The sequence below is a fragment of the Prosopis cineraria genome, unplaced genomic scaffold (genome assembly GCF_029017545.1).
Source record: "Prosopis cineraria cultivar Desert tree isolate PC_DT_omini unplaced genomic scaffold, ASM2901754v1 PC13, whole genome shotgun sequence".
NCBI lineage: Eukaryota > Viridiplantae > Streptophyta > Magnoliopsida > Fabales > Fabaceae > Prosopis > Prosopis cineraria.
The window spans coordinates 12,962,551-12,980,639 of NW_026555344.1; the positions used below are offsets into that span (position 1 = coordinate 12,962,551).

The 18,089-nt window shown below is 27.7% G+C and overlaps 2 protein-coding genes across 2 annotated transcripts; both read right to left on the reverse strand.

Moving 5' to 3' along the window:
- Positions 1 to 2,242: 2,242 nt before the first annotated feature.
- Positions 2,243 to 4,111, reverse strand: LOC129291155 (hydroquinone glucosyltransferase-like). Its single transcript, XM_054928370.1, has one exon. It carries the CDS (start codon positions 3,992 to 3,994, stop codon positions 2,582 to 2,584), a length of 1,413 nt encoding a protein of 470 aa, XP_054784345.1. The 5' UTR covers positions 3,995 to 4,111; the 3' UTR covers positions 2,243 to 2,581.
- An 11,564-nt stretch (positions 4,112 to 15,675) lies between these two features.
- Positions 15,676 to 16,248, reverse strand: LOC129291157 (putative lipid-binding protein At4g00165). Its single transcript, XM_054928371.1, has one exon. It carries the CDS (start codon positions 16,227 to 16,229, stop codon positions 15,846 to 15,848), a length of 384 nt encoding a protein of 127 aa, XP_054784346.1. The 5' UTR covers positions 16,230 to 16,248; the 3' UTR covers positions 15,676 to 15,845.
- Between the last annotated feature and the right edge of the window lie 1,841 nt (positions 16,249 to 18,089).

An 18,089-nucleotide genomic window follows, 5' to 3' on the forward strand; every position in this document is an offset into this window, starting at 1 on the left:
TCTTTTATCTATAATTAAAAATAAAAATGACATTTGACCATAAATAATAATATAATATAAATAACAATGACGAACCTCAATTTTTTAAGGTCATATCTTGGTAAAGATATTAAGAGAAGTTGATGAACAAAGTTTGGCCATTGCTTCAAGAGAAAAATCCTGGTCGTCCTACTGCTCGTAAAATTAAGAAAATAAAAATCTGACTTTCTTTAAAGGAGATAAGACATGCATATATACTGCCCTTAGATATTTACTTTTTTATTTTACTTTTGAAAAAGTATTTTAGATTTAAGCATCGCCAAACTCAATTAAAAATAATTATCTTTTCCAAAAGCTTTTTGTGCATTCCAGACTCAACTTAAAATCATGTGTTTAAGTGGCTATAACTCTTTTTATTTTGAAGGGAAAATCACAATTAATGAACCTTATATGAAATTTATATTAATCAAAGATCAATTATTGTCAAAACCCGAATGGACTGTTATTAACTTAGAATAAATTATTATTAAAATCCGAATAAATACTCGTTGATAAAAGATTAATTTGAATTAATTTATCCTTTTAAATTTTGACAATAACTAGTTCTTAATTGATATAATTTTCATGCTGAAATTCTTAATGGTTATTTTTCCCTATTTTGAATGAATAAGTATTTAATATTAGTTATAAACATTAAATAAAAAATCAAATCGGACTCGCATGTTCAATTGGTGTCCATCAATTTTAATATTACATTATATTAAGGAAAGGGAGCACCCGCGGGAAGTGATTTGGAGTGGGAGGGGGAGAAAATAAATAATTAAATAATTATTTATTTCTTTCATACTTTTACAATGAAAATATTTTAATATACTCATGTCCAAAAAATATTTAAATATAAATAATCAAAGAATTGTATAGATGAATATTTACAATATTATATTGTATTATTGTTAGAATAAAGAATAATTATTGTTAGAATATTATGTTTAAATAAAATAAATTTTTAATTTTATTCTTATTTAAATGAAAAAAATTAAGTTTTTATTATATTTTTTTCATAATTAATAAATTTAAATAAAGATAATATTAAAAATACAATTAATACTCTATCAAATATTTTATATTGAAGATCAAGTAATTCTTTTAGAAAATATTTTGAACTGAATGTTCCAAATATTTCCCTGCTAATAGCCACTCTAGGGGCTACAGGTCTCTTCATTTTTTTTTTCATTATTTTCCCTCAACTTCCCCAATTCTCACCCTTCATTAATTCTATAATTAAAAAAATTATTTAATAAAAAATGATAATAAAATTCTTTAAATTATGTAAATAATATTTTAGTCTCTTGAAATGTTATAATTTTCTTAAAGTTTTTAAAAACTTTTTTATTATTAAAGAATTAATATAAATAATTAAATTGTTCTTAGTTCAAAATTTCAAATGCGAATTTATAAATTATTATTTTATTTTTGTGATTTTAAGAAAGAAATTGATGAATAATAGGATAAAACATATGAAAGGAAATTAATATTTACAACACTTGAAGAATATTATAATTTTAAATGTGAACTTGTGAATTATTATTGAATTCTTGTAATTTAAAAAATTATAAATTTTAAAATAAAATTTATGAATGATAATTAATATTTGAATTAAAAGTAATTTAATTATTTATATTAATTTTTTAATGATTGAAAAGTTTTAAGAAACTTTAAAAAAAATTTGATATTTTAAGAAAGTAAAATATTATTTATATAATTTAAAAATTTTATTATATTTTTTTAATAAAATGATATGAATGGAGAAGATTGAAAAAGTGAAGGGAAAAAGAAAAAAAAAAATGAAGAGGCCCACGTCCCTAAGCTAGGCCTGCTGGGCATTTCTGTCCACTCATTTTTTTTTTTTTGACCACACTGGTTGTCATTAATTTGCGTGTATGTTGTGTGCCCAACTATCATTTTTGGGAACGTGATTCATCTTGGAGTTACATAAATGGTCAAAAAGATATTAATAAAATATTTTTAAATGTTAATATATTAAATTTAATTTTTTAAAATAATAATAATTAATATAAAAGATAATCATTTAAAATTAATTGTGTTGGAGTTAAAAAGATTAAAAAATATTTTATAAAATTAAAAAATTAAATTAAAATATCATATAAAATTAAAAAATTAAAAGTATCCCTTAATCAATTTTTTTTTGTCAAATAAAATTTGAAAGTTCTTTCTTTGGTCAAATATCTGAAAATTCTGAACATAGAGACCAACTATTTCTTTCTCAATTGATAAATATTATATCTCATTTTTTAACCCATGCAACATAAAAGAAAAACTTTAAACGATACATTTTTTAACCCATAGATTTTTTTAAAAGGGTCAAAAATAAATTAAAACTAATAAAAATTACAGCTCATAAATCAGCAAAGATAAAAAAAAAAAAAAAAAAGAGAGAGAGAGAAGAAGAAACAACGTAAATTGTCTGGACATGAATTATGTCGGATTGGATTGGATTGCCAAGGCTTCGATAAAAGAATTGCGTCCTCATGATCGAGTTATTGCCCCCAATAAAACTGAAACGACAGATCGTTTTGAGCCATTAGTTTCTCAAACTCTCTGCAAATACAGACAAGGCCATTGTGGATGGTCCATCTTTCTTTAACGCTTTAACAGCTTTAACTTTCAAGACATTGATTCTCGCGCGAATCTCGTCACTTTCTTCACCCTCCATCAACGTTCTTATGGCTTCTGAGATCTCTTCCTTCTTCACCATCCCGTCGTCGTCGTTCGCCGTCGGCCACACAGCCACCTTCAGGCCATGAGTCAGCAAAACGGCGTTCATACTCTGCTCTGCAAAAAGTGGCCAAGCTATAAACGGCACGCCATGAATAATACTCTCAAGCGTTGAGTTCCAACCACAGTGACTTAAGAATCCACCCACTGAACTGTGTTTAAGGATTGGAATCTGTGGTGCCCATGAAGGAACAACCAAACCTCGCTCTTTGGTTCTCTCCAAAAATCCTTCTGGTAAGAAATCTAAGGGATTCTCATTAATGGTATCAAGATAAGCAGCACTGGAAACTTTACTTGGAGATCTCAGAACCCATAAGAATCTTGTCTCACTTAATCCCAATCCATAAGCTAATTCATTGAGCTGATCTTGAGATAGTGTCCCACCACTCCCAAATGAAACATAAAGAACCGATTTAGGTGGTTGATTGTTCAACCATGTTAAACAGTCTGAGCCTGAATCGGTGGTCTCGTTACTACTATTCAACCCACTTTGTATAATCGGTCCAACAGCGTAAACCTGTGGCTTCTTCTTCCCTATTTCTTCTCGAAGGGCTCTTATTGTCTCTGGTTCTAATTCTTCAAAGCTGTTGAACAGAACACCATCAGCAAGACAGAACTTTCTGGAGCGTTCTAGAAACATCTTGTAGCCTAAGCTGGATCGATCCTGGAATATCACAGGTAGATCCCTGCCATGAATAGGAAGACAACCTGGGATCTTTATGGGTTCTTTTAGGTCTCTGAACTCTGAGGAAACTGTTTCATCCAACATTAATGAATAATAGTACAGCGAAAACACCATAGCAGCTTGTGGGAGGTATATGTAAGAGAAGACATTGAGTTCTTCAGCGAAGGCCAGGGTATCGAGGGCAAAAATATCAGCAACCAAAGCTGCAAGACCAGTTTTGGATTTCATGGACTTCAGTTCTTGGCGAATATATGGTAGTGATAGAGTTACTGTGCCTTCGATTTGGGTCGCTGGCACAGTATCTTGAGGTATTTTTTCTTTTGGAATCGGCGGGAGTAAGATCGAATCGATGTTTGAAGGAAGAGTTTGAAGGTAGGCTATGGAGGAAGATGAGTGAGATCCGAACGCGGGAACGATGCAGGTGACGTGAAAATCTGGATGAAGATGAACAAGTCGCTTGGAGAATTCAAGAATCGGAACCACATGGCTGAATCCAGGACTGGGTAGGACGGCGATTCGAGTCGATTTCTCCATTATTATGCTTTGACTTGATTGATCGACCAGGCTTCCGTTTTGCGAACGATTGTTTATGCTGTCTATGCAGAGAAACAACGGCGAGCAGGGGATATTGTTCGTGGAAAGAAAAGTACAGTTGATGACCCTAGATTTATAGAATTATCAATTGTATAATATTATAAATTGGGCGAGACAAATTTGTTTTCAAAATATATTATTGAGTTCTATTGCTTCTTCCTCTTATCATAAGACGTCATCAACTAAAATCACATAATGACAGTTTTAACTCATTAAATATATTTTAAAATAAAAAAAATTAAATTTTCTCTTATATGAAAATAGGAAGAGAGATATACAATATACTTCCTTCATCTTTATATGTAAAATGTTTTAATTAAATTTTACATATCAATAACAATATTTTATTTAGTTAAAATTATATAAAATCACAATGATTTTTTAATTTTACTCCTAATAATATCATAATTAATATCATGATAGTAGTAAGTGAAGCACATAAGTAATATCACTTTCTATTTTTCAATATAAAGAAAAAATTATTTAATTATTTAAAAATATAATTAACACTTTTATATTTAAAGACAACTTTTATAAAATACCTTATTTATAAAGATAGAAGAGTATGATGAGTCATATAATTAAATTTATATCAAGAGTAAAATTCAAAAATAATAATAAATATCCATACATGTGCCCCCATATGGATGGTAATAAATAACCATCCCTTATTGAATGACCATTATTGAGTATTAAAGAATTTTTTTAGAAGATGTCTCCCTAAGTATTTCCCTGTCTTGTAATGAGAATTAGAAGAATATATATTCTTTTAGGCTTGAAAAACTAAAAAAAATATTTATTTTAATCTTATTTTTAGTATAGATCAATAATTATTGTGTTCATTTTTATTTTTATTTTGTTTCTATAATAAACGTCAAAAAGGTTATTATATGTCAGAGTATTTTATTTTTAAGGTATATATTTAATGACTAATTGAAAACTTATTACTCTCTCCGTTGAAGATATTTTTAATCAAATTTTACTTTCAATAAAATAGTTATATATTTTTAAATTAACTTTATTTTTTCATATTTACCTCTATTAAACATTCTATAATAAATATAAAGCCATTATTAATAGGAACACTTTTAAAAAAAGACAATAATTATACTTCAAAAGATTAAAAATATTTTATATTTTTAAATATCTAACTCTTCAAAAAGTACTTTATATTTTTAATATGAGGAAGTAACATTTAAAATATAGTTAATGAAATTTAAATATTTTTTTTTTAGTTCCTATAAGAATGCGAAAGTGAATAACAGAAAGAAGGAGCGCACCAATAGGTTATAAATTTGAAGTCCTTTAATTTTTTTTTTTTATGAAAAGTTCTTTAATTTTCAGACAAAAAGCTATTCATTCTAAATTATAAAAATATTTTCGGACAAAACCTTACACATTAATAAACTCCATTCAATACACTTAAATCTTATCTTTTTAAAGTAAATATTTCATTTAATATATTAAAAAAACAATACACTTAAATCTTATCTTTTTAAAGTAAATATTTCATTTAATATATTAAAAAAACAGGAATGAAAATAAAAAAAAAGTATAATATTAAAATAAATTTATTTAATAAAAACTTAATTTTTTAAATATATATTTTAAAACTTTAAAATTCTTTAAAAATATTTTATAGTTTAAAATAGAGGGAGTAAAATATATAAATTAAATATACAGTCTTGATCCTGGCCACAAAAAAAAAAAGTGTAGTCTTGATTCATAATGTTTCCATATTTTAATAATAATCTTCTGGAAACTCCTTTCCCATTACCATTTTCAAGAGTCAAGAAAGACAGCTGGTTGAGAATGACGTAAGTTCAAACGGAGCGCTGCTGCACGAAGCTGTCGGAGGGGCCAAATGACGTGGACTTGGCTTTTGCTCTGCTAACAACCCCACCTCCAAAAATTCTGGATCATTCAGATAAATTTTATCCAGGCGATTGAGATTTAATTTTTTTTATTTTTATTTATATTTATTAAAATTTTAATAAATCTTAACACAAGTCTCAACCGTTCATGTTTAATATAAATGATTTAAATTTAATATTAAAAAATTTTATAATTTTTTTGCTAGAAAAAGAGCTCATTTTATTAATCACAAACAAATAATACATACAATAATAGCTGAAGTAAAAAAAAAAAAAAAGCCTCCACAAGGACCTACATAAAACTTACCACACAAAACTCAGTAAAAAAAGAAAAAAAAAAAACAACAAACAACAAGAAGAATCAATTAACCAATTTCAACCCTATTTCAATCATCACATCACAAGAGCAATCAAAAATAAAAATTACAGCAACTCTTAAATCAACAATTAAAAGATTACATAAAAATTATAAAATTTTTTATAAATTAATTATCTACATATACTCTAGATAGTATAGATTTAATATTAAATTTTTTTTATAAATTTTATAAATTTTTAATATGTTAAACCTAAACTATTCAAATTGGTGATCATATTTATTAATTTTTTTTATAAATTTAGATAATTCATGTTAAATCTAAAGTATCTAAACTGATGATTAGATTTATTAGTTTTTTTATAAATATGAACCTTCCATATTTAATCTAAACTATTTATATTAGTGTTCAGATTTATTAAATATAAAATACAAATAAAAAATAAAAATAACAAGGCTAAGTCTAAATGACATTGTCATTTAAATAAATACACAGTTAGAAATTTATGCAAATGGGGCAAATTGAAAATTACTCCCTCTGTTTAGATATTTTTTAAAAAGTTGAATATTAAAAAATGTAAGGTATTTTTAGTCTTTCGAGATGTAATCATTATTTTTTTAAAAGTGCCCTTATTGATAATAACTTTATATTTATTATAGAGTGTTTAATAAAGATAAATATAAAAAATAGAGTTAGTTGAAAAACAAATGACTATTTTATTAAGAGTTGAGATTTAGTTAAAAATATTTTATATTTTTAAACAGAGGGTAAAAAAAAAAAAGTAAGTGGCAGTCTTTGTATTCTTCTCCAAACATGTAATATTAACTAAATATAAAGAATTTTTTTTTTTAATTTCTTGAGGGTTGAGGGTGACTCCTCCTAAACGCCATGACTTTTTTTTTTTTTTTTACTTCCTCCACGATATATATATATATATATATATAGGCCAGTGATATCTTGGTGCGTTAAAGATGGGATTCGGTTCCGGTGCTTATTTCATAGCTGTGCTCAGCATTTAAACTGCACTGTTTCATAGCACATTTTTCTTTTTTTTTAACCACAAATTATTATTATTATTATTATTATAATAAATAAATATTATAAAAATACCATTATAATATTAAATAAATAAATAATTAGGAAAAAAATGACCTAAGTTGTTTAGAACAAGGCTGAGTTTAGCAAAATGCTTTAATTTTTTACAACGCAACAAACTAAGTTTGAATTTTTATTGAAAGAAATATCTACATTTAAAATTCGACTGTGTTATGAATAATATTGCTTCTAATAGATGGATATTTTTGCACAATCAATAAAATTAAGGAAAAAATATTTTTTAATTGCAGTTCTAATTTTTTCAGTGTAGTTCTAAATTATGTAGGTTAAATTTTATATCTAAACTGTTTAGATCAAATTTTAATAGTTTAAATTATATATTTATTTAATATTATAATAAATTTATAATATTTATTTTTATCATTATTATAATAATTTGTGGTTTCAGAAAAAAATTGCTTGAAACGGCACGGTTTAAATGATGAGTACAAAGGAGAACCTACCTTTATTAGAGCTCTTAGTCATTCGAGAAAACTTTTTTTTTCAAGATTTTAAAAATTGGACTCCACCAACTGGTTTAACTGTAAACTTAGTCACTTGTCCAATTCAGTTGATGCTGGGAAACCAGTGAGCAATAGAACCGACCGACAACTTGGGAAAAAATTGAAAAATCTAACCGGTTGAGTGGTTTGGCTAGTTTGTAATTAATTATTTCCATCTTCACTATGTTTTTAGAGTGCAATTAAAAGTTTAAAATTGAATGGAACAAAAATTTTCCAGGAGTTTTACAATGAGAAAAAATGGTCTTATGTGATATTTTTTGGAAATTATTATAAAATAGATGGAATTTAATGAATTAAAATTTTTTCTTTTAATATTACCCATATAAAGAAATTTAAAGAAAATAATAACTCTCACTAATTTAAAAATAATACAAATTTATTGATTAAAATGAAAAAGTAAGCAAAGAGATCATCTGAATAAAACAATATAAAAAACATTGCCAATTAAAAAAAGGAAGAAAGAAAGAAAGAAACGGTGCAAAATAAAAAAAGAAATTTTTATATATATATATATATATATATATAAAGAGAGAGACGACCCACATGGATTGATGGGGAATGGGAGGGTTGATATGCCATCCCACACACACACACACTATAGCAATCTAGCCGCACAAAGGGAGTCGGCAGATTAATCAAATGAAGCAATTGCAAAGGGGTATTCAAACAAAAGAAAAATAAATAGAAAAAAAAAAGGTGAATGTGCATTCTAGAGTCTATAAAGTATCATGCAAAAAGTATTATGGATCTTAAATTTTTAAAATATATAAAATGAATCATAAACTTCTAAAAGCAAAATAAATTACTCCTGCCATTAACTTATAGATAACGCCGTTATTGTTCACTTTATAAGCCTAGTCAAATATTGATGGGTCAATCTTTTGCTGATGTGTAATTTGTTAATGAATACCACAGGTTTTAAACTATTGCGTAAGTAGCATCTTGAACTTTGAATTTTGAATCCAAAGCAAATTGCCCCACCATTTATGTGTAAAAAGTTAACTGTTATGTAGACCAAATTAATTTCAGCATGGTTTGCTATGATAAAAGCATTGTTGGCCATGGCAAACGGCCTATGATTTTGTGAAATGAAGTTTTTTGCCTTTTTTTTGCAATATTTTTTAAAAGATTAGTATCACATGCTTCCGTATACTCTATAACTTTGATTTAATCTTATTTTAAATAATGTTTATTTATTTAATGGTGAAAACTTATGATCCCATTTTAAAAGAAGTTTAAGTATCAGAAAATTTTACAAACAATAAATGCAAAAGCCAATGATTTTATTAAAAAATTTCAAACCCAAATTAACCAGTTAATTAAAATTCTCTTATATTTAAACTTTTTTTAAATGGGATCTCAAGTTTTCATCATTAAATAAATAAACATTATTCAAAATAACACTAAATCATAGTCATAGAGTATATGAAAATATGAAATACTAATCATTTGAAAAATATTACAAAAAAGAGGCAAAAAAAGTCATTCCACAAAATTTTTAGTTGTTCACTACAGCCAATGATGCATTTGTCATAGTGGACTACATTAAGACTAATTTGGTTTACATAACAATCAACATTCTACACCTAAATGGTGAGGGTAATTTGCTTTGAATTTTAAAATTCAAGGTACCAAATGCTACTCATGCAATAGTTTAGGGTTTATGGTGCTCATTAACAAATGACATACAAAGTAAACAGTAATTACATTATTTATAAGCTAACAGTAGGAGGTAATTTGCTCTAGATTTAGGATTCATTTTACATATGTTAGAAGTTCAAGATCCAAAGTGCTTTTCACGTAATACTTTAAAGTTCAAAATGCTTATTAATAATAATAAAAAAAGCGACCTTCAAGCAAACATACCTAATACAAGAGAGAAAAGCTTAGGAGGTTTAGGAGGCAAGAGTGAGATATAGCAGGAAGCGAGGGAGACATGACAAGAGGCGAAAATAATAAGTGATATATATGTTTTAAAAAGCACTGGAGGTTATGGATAATTTTATAAATAAAATAATTGTTTTATACCATTCTATCTTTAATTCCTCAATTAGGGGTATAGCTTCTGTAAAGTGAGCCCCACCCCCCACTATGTGAGGGTAGGAAGGGACCAGGAGAGCAACCCCTGCCTTATTTTAGGGGTAAAAAAAAAAAATTCCATATGACAATGGGTAGCTTTAGAGTCCACTTCTTGCCATTTCACTCCTTTTTTTAAAAAAAAACTCTCAAATAATGGCCCAAGTCTTTAAATCATCTTATTCCATTCCATTCACTTTGAAATAAAATCTCTTAATAACATAGTCTTAATCTCGCTTCTTCCTTCCCTTCACTCTTCTTATCACTCTTGCCTCATGATTTGGCTTTTCGAACTCTGCTTCGCAAGATTTTAACATTGATGCCTTTGTCAATTCATTAGCCTTTATTGCGTAGGGTGTTTGATGCACCGTTTTCATATGTTATGTTGAAGGAGAAAATTGCATTACAAATAAATTTAAGATACCAAACATTTTTGAGTGTAAATAGTTGAATGACAAATATACCTATCGCACCTGAAAATGTGACGTGGACGGCATGTGAATGGAGGTTTTAGCCTTTTGGGTGAGAACCGGATGGAATGGGAGTTACCATCAAAATTTTGAGATAAATCTTGAGAAACCAATTAAAAGAGAATAAGGATGGTCTGCGAAAATAGAAAATAAGTTCAAGAGTCGATTGAGTGTGGGAAAGAAGTTAAGCACCTCACAACACCCTTTTGTGAGAACGGTTACCTAAAGTTTGTTGTGCTAAATTAATATAGTTTTAAAATTATTTTAATTATTCCTTTTTTATTCACGTGTTTTAAAAAATGATAATAATAAAATGAAAAATATTTATTTATTTATGAGAGAAGACTTGACTCAGAATCTGACTCTAAGGCCTACATATTATGTGATAGGGTTCAAAGTTCACATAGTTTGGACTTCAAAGTTGTTGTTGAAAATATTTTTTTGAAGAAAAATTAATTATAAATAATTCACTATTTTGCAAATAAAATAATTTTCTGAAATTTGATACGTGTGTTTTAAATTACAAAAAGAATTTAATTTCAATTATTTTCTCAATTTTTCAATTTTTGGAATAAGGAAAGAAAAGAGTTTAAAATTATTATTATTATTATTATTATTATTATTATTATTTATATTTTATGATTGAAAATTTAATCGCTATACCTGTAGAATCTTATTGGTTCATACGGTAATGCAATTGCTCTAAATATCTGTGGAGCTTTCAAAATCTCATACGATAAAAGATTAAATAATATACATTTAAGTACATTTTTAATTTGATTGGTTTAATATATAATTTATACATATATATATATATATATATATATTAAAAACTTAATCGTTATATCTGCAGAGTCTTATTGACTCATACGATAATATGATTATCTTAAAAGTCTACGGAGATTCAAAATCTCACATGACTAAAGATATAATCAGTACATATAATTACAATTTAAATACAATAATTTAATTAATTAATTTTTCTAAATTGTGTATTATATCATTATTCACAAAAATCATTTATTTATTATAGAAATTGAGAATCACTAGGGTCCGTTTGGATTTTAGTTGGATATAATAGATTATAAAAATAATTGATTAAGTGGTAGATTTTAATCATAATTGATTATGTTATAACGCAATCTTTTTGGATATTATTTTTTTAAAATTGATTTTAACAAAATTGAAGATATTTGGATAATTTAATCAAAATTAATTTTTACCTATATAAATTACTATATAATTTAATTTTTAAATATCAAATATTAATTTTTTAAATATACAAAGTTTAAATTTTATTAAGGAAAAAAAGAGAGTTTAATTTTATTTTTATTAAATTATGTGCTTTCTTTGTAATTTTTTCTTGGGCCTGTTTTTGTAATTTTTCCCAACATTTTTTACAAACGTTTATCAGGAAGCTGATCGAAGTAGCTTACGGGGAAACGTGCGTATGGAGGTCAAAATCGATTTTCACCTTTTCTGACCGTTTGGCTAATTTACTGAAGAATCGATTTTGGAGGGGGACAATCGATTTTTTCCCCTATCCAAACACACACTACATATGTGAGGACTTATTATCCCACACAATGATGTGACTAATTTAAGTCTCTATAAAGATTCTTGAGATCTCATATGAGACTTAAATAAATTATTAATTTAAATTATAAAAATAGAGTTAATTTTAATGAAGGGCCTTTGAAATCCATATAAGTTTTACTCCCATATCTGCGAAACTTTATTGATTTACATGATACAAGATTATCCTAAATATTTGTAGAGATTCAAAGTCTCACACAATAAAAGAATTAAATAATATTTACTTTAAATATATTTTAATGTGTAATTATACAACGTATATTTTTATTTTTAAATATAGAGATCTTAATCGTTATACCAACAAAGTCTTATTAACTCACATGGTAGTACGATTATCCTAAAAGTCTATGAAATTTTAAAAGTCTCACGTGACCAAAAGATATAATTAGACAATATAATTATAATTTAAATTTATTAATTTAATTAATTAATAAAAAACATTTATTATTTTATTTACAAAAATTATTTATTTATGTAATATATACAAATTGAGAATCATGATATTTGTAAGGATATATTATCCCACACGATGATGTGATTAATTTAAGTCTTTATGAAGATTCTTAAAATCTCACATGAGACTTAAATATTTATTATAAAAATAGAATTAATTTTAATAATGGACCTTTGAAACCCATATAAATACATACAAGTCTTATTCTCATATTTGTAAAATTTTATTGATTTACATGATATCAAATCATTTAAATTTTTACAAAGATTATTAAAATCTCACATGGAAAATAAATAAACATAAATATGTTTTTTTGTCATTATTATTAAAATCTCACACAGTATGAGATTATCATCGTCGTCATCATATATTTTGGATTTAATCAATGATTTGGAGTGTATTTGAAAAGCAACATTATTTTCAAATGCAATCTTTTGTCTCTCGTTATCTTCCTTCATGCTTACACAATTGCTAATAATCAAAACCACTCAACCACAATATTTAATTCAATATCTTATTCTAACTCATCCTGCACTACTTGTGTTAATACAAGGACCAAAATTAAGTTAGCATTCAATTGAATTCAAGATCAATAGGATTACAAGGGGAACAAGGAATCAAAAGTTGATATATACCCATGTATGTGTGGTGTCTCAATCAACAAGAGATGTCAAGTATATTTATACAAACACTCTTCACAAGTAAACCAAAGATGTGATCTTAGGATGCAACCCCAGTGTTTGATTCTCAAGTGCTTAGAAGCTAAAATTTGATAGAACTATCCCTTTGGCCATTAAAGGACACAAGATCACTTAGAATTTTATTAGTAAAAAGTTAGTGATCCAAGCCAACTTATGTCACTGGCATAGAAGCTTAGAAAGAAAAAGGAAAAATATGATTGGAACCATGACCTTTATTTGAAAGTCTCAAAACAGAGAACATGTTCTCATTTTTGAAGGCCTTATTTTAGACACCCTCATAACAAAAATAGTAATCATAATTTTGAGAAAGGAAATATATTGCCAATACATCTTCAAGCACATAAAAAGCTTTAAACATGCATAAATCGCCAAGGTGAAACAAACATTCCTTACGTACAAAATAAACCCAGTGAGCAACCTATTATAATGACATATAGGCATCACAGCATTAACAAATCCTACTAGCAGAACATATCATTTAAACCTTTGCTAACATAGCCACCAATCTTACAGGCAAAGAGAGCAATTTTTTTTAAACATAGAAATATCCATTACGAAGGTGCATATTGCAGTTATGAGGTCTCCTTCATGCATTATATTTCATTGGCTGACAGGTATGCACAGTACACATTTAATTTGGATTAACGCTAGAAGTGAAAGCCTCAATTAGTCCCAAAGGAGAATGAATCTATCAAGTACCTTCTAGAATAGATTAGCCAAACTATATAAACCGAGTTGAATGCACCTCAAGAGGATGATATTCATGAGAAACACCAGCCCATTCCATGTATGTTGGAAGAACGATAATCAAAATGAAGCTAAATCATGATAGTTCGCTTCGACCCATCAGCAACACTAGCTGAGCCAGCTTTGAGACTCTATGCTTGGCCTTCCTTCGGCTTTCCCTTGCTCTTAGTGCTTTGTCCAGACTTCCCTCTTCTCTCTCACTTAAACACTCCACCGCCTCCTATTCTCTTTCTCGGTCCTTGTTCAGCTACCACTACTCTCTTTTCTTTTTCGTGTGTTTGTTCTCTCACTCTCAGTCTCCTTCTCATCTCTCACTCTCTGTCTCCTTCTCGTTCTCCATTTTGCGTCTGTGCTCTCTCACTCTCCCTCCAACTTCTCCTCTCTCACTCTTCGTCTCTCTGTGCTTTATTCTTTCTTTAATTTTCGGCCTTTGTCTCTTTCTCGTTCGTTCTCACCTCCAGGAGAAAAAATTCGATCCTCCTCTAGATCTTTGCATGAAAGATCCCTTTATTATTGAAGCTCGGGCTCTTCCTCTTGCCGTGCATGTGTTATGCATTTCTTTCTCCGTACGTAAGTTTAGTGTTTCTGCTCTCCTTTACCCTTTAAAACGTGCATGTGTTTTTTTAGACGTGTATATCTCTCTCTCTCTCTCTCTCTCTCTTTTCTTCTCTGCCTTTTTGTGTGTGTCGTCTGGTTGTGTGAAGCTTTCTTTCTACATGTGGCTATCTATTCTCTGCTTCTTTTCTCTAGTCTGTTGTTATGCATGATTGGCATTTCTATGCTTCCTTGCAGTCGAAAGGAGATAAAGGTGCTGTACCTTCATCTCTTTTCTCTGCCCGTGTGAGTGTGTGTCTTTGCATGGCTGCATTTCTGCTCTTCTCTTTTTTTTTTGCATGTTTTCGTCTGCTCTTCTGCGCCTTTGGTTTCTGCTCGTGCGTCTTTGGCTTTGTTTCTTTTCTTTTCTTCTGCTACTTGCATGCATTTCTGCTCTGTTTCCTTTGCTTCTTTTGTGACGTGCATTGCGGTCACAGCTTGCTTTTAGGGTCTTCTCTGCGTGTGTTTCGTGTGTGCATGTTGCTGCATCTGGCTATGTGTTTTGCTTTCTTCTTCTTTTCCATCATGCAGAGCCTGACCGAGAAGGATTTGTTTCTTTTGGCTTTGGTGAAATGCTGGCTGTGGTGAAACGCTCAAAAGTTAGTTCCAATATTTTTAAATGGTTGAGATAATTTGAGAGAGATTTTTTAAGATTTAACATTTTTTTTATTTTGTTAAATTATTATTTTTTTTGAAAATATAATCCTAAAAAAGGATTAAATTTTATTTTTATATTTTAATATTTTTTAGTTATTTATTATTATTTTTATTAAATTTAAAAAATGTCTGGACAAAATATAATGTTCACAATACCATTTTATTTTTAATTCTATATATATATAAATATATAACACTAGATATAGGAAGATCAATTTTAAATCATTTATTTTTCCCTTACTATTCTCAATCAAGATATTTTCAGGTGATGGAATCCAAATTGAGTTAACTTAAATATTTAAGCCAATAAATAAAAGTTTGAAACACCCTAGATTTTCTCTTGAAACGAAACACCGAGTCGTCGACTTCACCAACTCTACTCTTTTTCAGATGCAATTAGGAATGGGAAACGACATTTAAGTCCAAGAGATTGATTAAATAACAGTTAATTAGTACTCCTTGATAGTTTTTTTTTTTTTAAAAGAAACAAGCCGGAAATATTGATTCAGACATTAGTAAATAAAAATGTTAATTATTATAAATTGAGAGTAGTTCTATATATATTTAACTTAATGTCTTATTATCATTGAAATTTCTAAATTTACAATTACATATCTAAATCAAAATTTGCAACCCACTCTTTAAACAAATTTATCAGGACCTGGAATCTGATTGCCACTCCACATTTAAGCACAAACAAACCCTTCAGGAACTTTCTTCCCACAAGCATTAACAATCAAACTAACAGCAACAGGCAGCTTGAGATTGACTATTCCCAGAACATTGGCTTTAATGGCAGTGCACAGACACAGAGCAGCTTCAAGATCTGCAAGACCCTTCACAACAGTACAGCATTTCTCGCTTGGTTTGCTTCCAATAACCTCAGTGACTAACCCTAACCAGCTTCCACAAACCCCAAACTTGAGAGTATCTTTGGGGCATTTCTCAGATGAAGAAGAAGAACAAGTGCTTGAAGGGCATGGGAGATTATTGTGGCCTACCACACAAGTGAAGAAGAAGAAGATAAGGAACGTAGAGAGGATAATGTTTGCAGATAACTTCAGATTCATTTTCTCTCACTCACTTGAAGTTATGTTATGTGACTTGGAATTATTTATAGCTCTAAAGGGTGTTATTACTGTAAGTATAGGATATACACTCTTGTAGAAGTTGTGGCTAAGATTGAAACGTATATGGATATGTTTGCTGATTTTGATCCTTGTGTGGTTGCCATCAAACAACAGAAAACACGAACTTTAATTTTTATATCAAAGTCATTTTTTCTAAAAAAAAAAAGAATCAAAGAAAATTGTTTGATGAGAGAGAATAACATTGAGCATTAGAGGATAGAATACAGGGCACAATGCTAAGAAAGAAGCTAAGGTTAGTTCATTTTATATGTTTTATTTTATATATCATTGTAGAATTCCCATCCCCCCTCTCCCCAAAATTTATTCCATTTCAACTTCAAAATATCAATATAATCAATATTCAATAATATATATATATATATATATATATTAGTTTTTCAAGGTATCATAACAGCTGCCAGTTATTAAAATAATTTTTTTTAAAAAAATATGAGTATCATTTAAGAGGTTATCTAATCATATGAAAAAAGGGATAGGGCTATGTGTGAAAATTTCAAGACCTTAGGCAAAATCATGTAATTCATGAATTTCCATATCATTATTATATATATCTTGTTAAGCTGTAAAATTATCTATCAGTATTTTATAATAAAATAATTCTGACATTTTACTCTCAATAAATAATACACTTAATCCATATAAATTATGAAATGAAAGCAGCAAATTTTTAGACAAATTCACATATTTATTTTAAATTTTCAAATATTTTATTTCTTATTTAAGTCTAATTTAGTATTTTGGTCATTTAATGTCATTATCCCTTCTTCAATACACACACACATACATATATATTAATATTGTATATTTTTGATGGAATTTAGGCAATTTTAGATATAAAAAAATTCCAATGGTATATTGTTATTGATATCATCAATAATATTTTATAAATTAAACAAAAAATATATAGTTACCTTTTATATTATTCAATATTTCCTATTGAAATAATACCCCATTCTCAAATACTATAGAAAAAGATAATCAATTTACACAGTTTAAAAAATTAATTAAATATAATGATTATATTTAAATTAAAAAATTGGGACTAAATTATTTTTTTAATTAATGAAAAAAATTTATCTAGTGAAAATAAATATCAACTTTATGAGGGACAGTTATTTGAAACAAATGTGATAAATAATAGTTGACTATTCAAAGGCTAATATTTGGCAAACATGATGATAGAACGTAGAACAACTATGCAACGTTTTCCACACAATTGTCAACTATTGCAATCTTGAATTTGAATTCAATGATTATGCTTAGTATTATATTATTTGAGTTATTGAAATTCATATCAATAATTCAAATACACTCACTCATTTATTAATTTTAAGTGAAGTATAAATTTATAATCCTTAATATAAATTTTAATGGTTTAAATGATATAGGTACTCAACGCTTGTATTAAGTATAATCATCGAGTCTAGATTCATTGCATCTCACTAGTCAACGGCATTATTTTTTAGGCATATATTCAACTTGTTATCTTGGAAATGGCCCACCGTTAGAACATTCATTTAGGCAATCAACAGTAACAAAAAGTGTTTTCCGAATAAACAAGTTTCACGAGAAGGTATAAAATTCATTAGTGTTTCCCGGTTACACAATTTTCAGTATCAAATTAATTTGTATTATGTATGTATATATAATATATAACCAAAATAGTGACAAAATGTTAAAACATAATCTTGTGCTAAATCTATATATATATATCCCGCAACTCAATTTTGAGTACGTAGTTAAAACATTTTTCATTTGAAATTCATTTTTAATGAATGA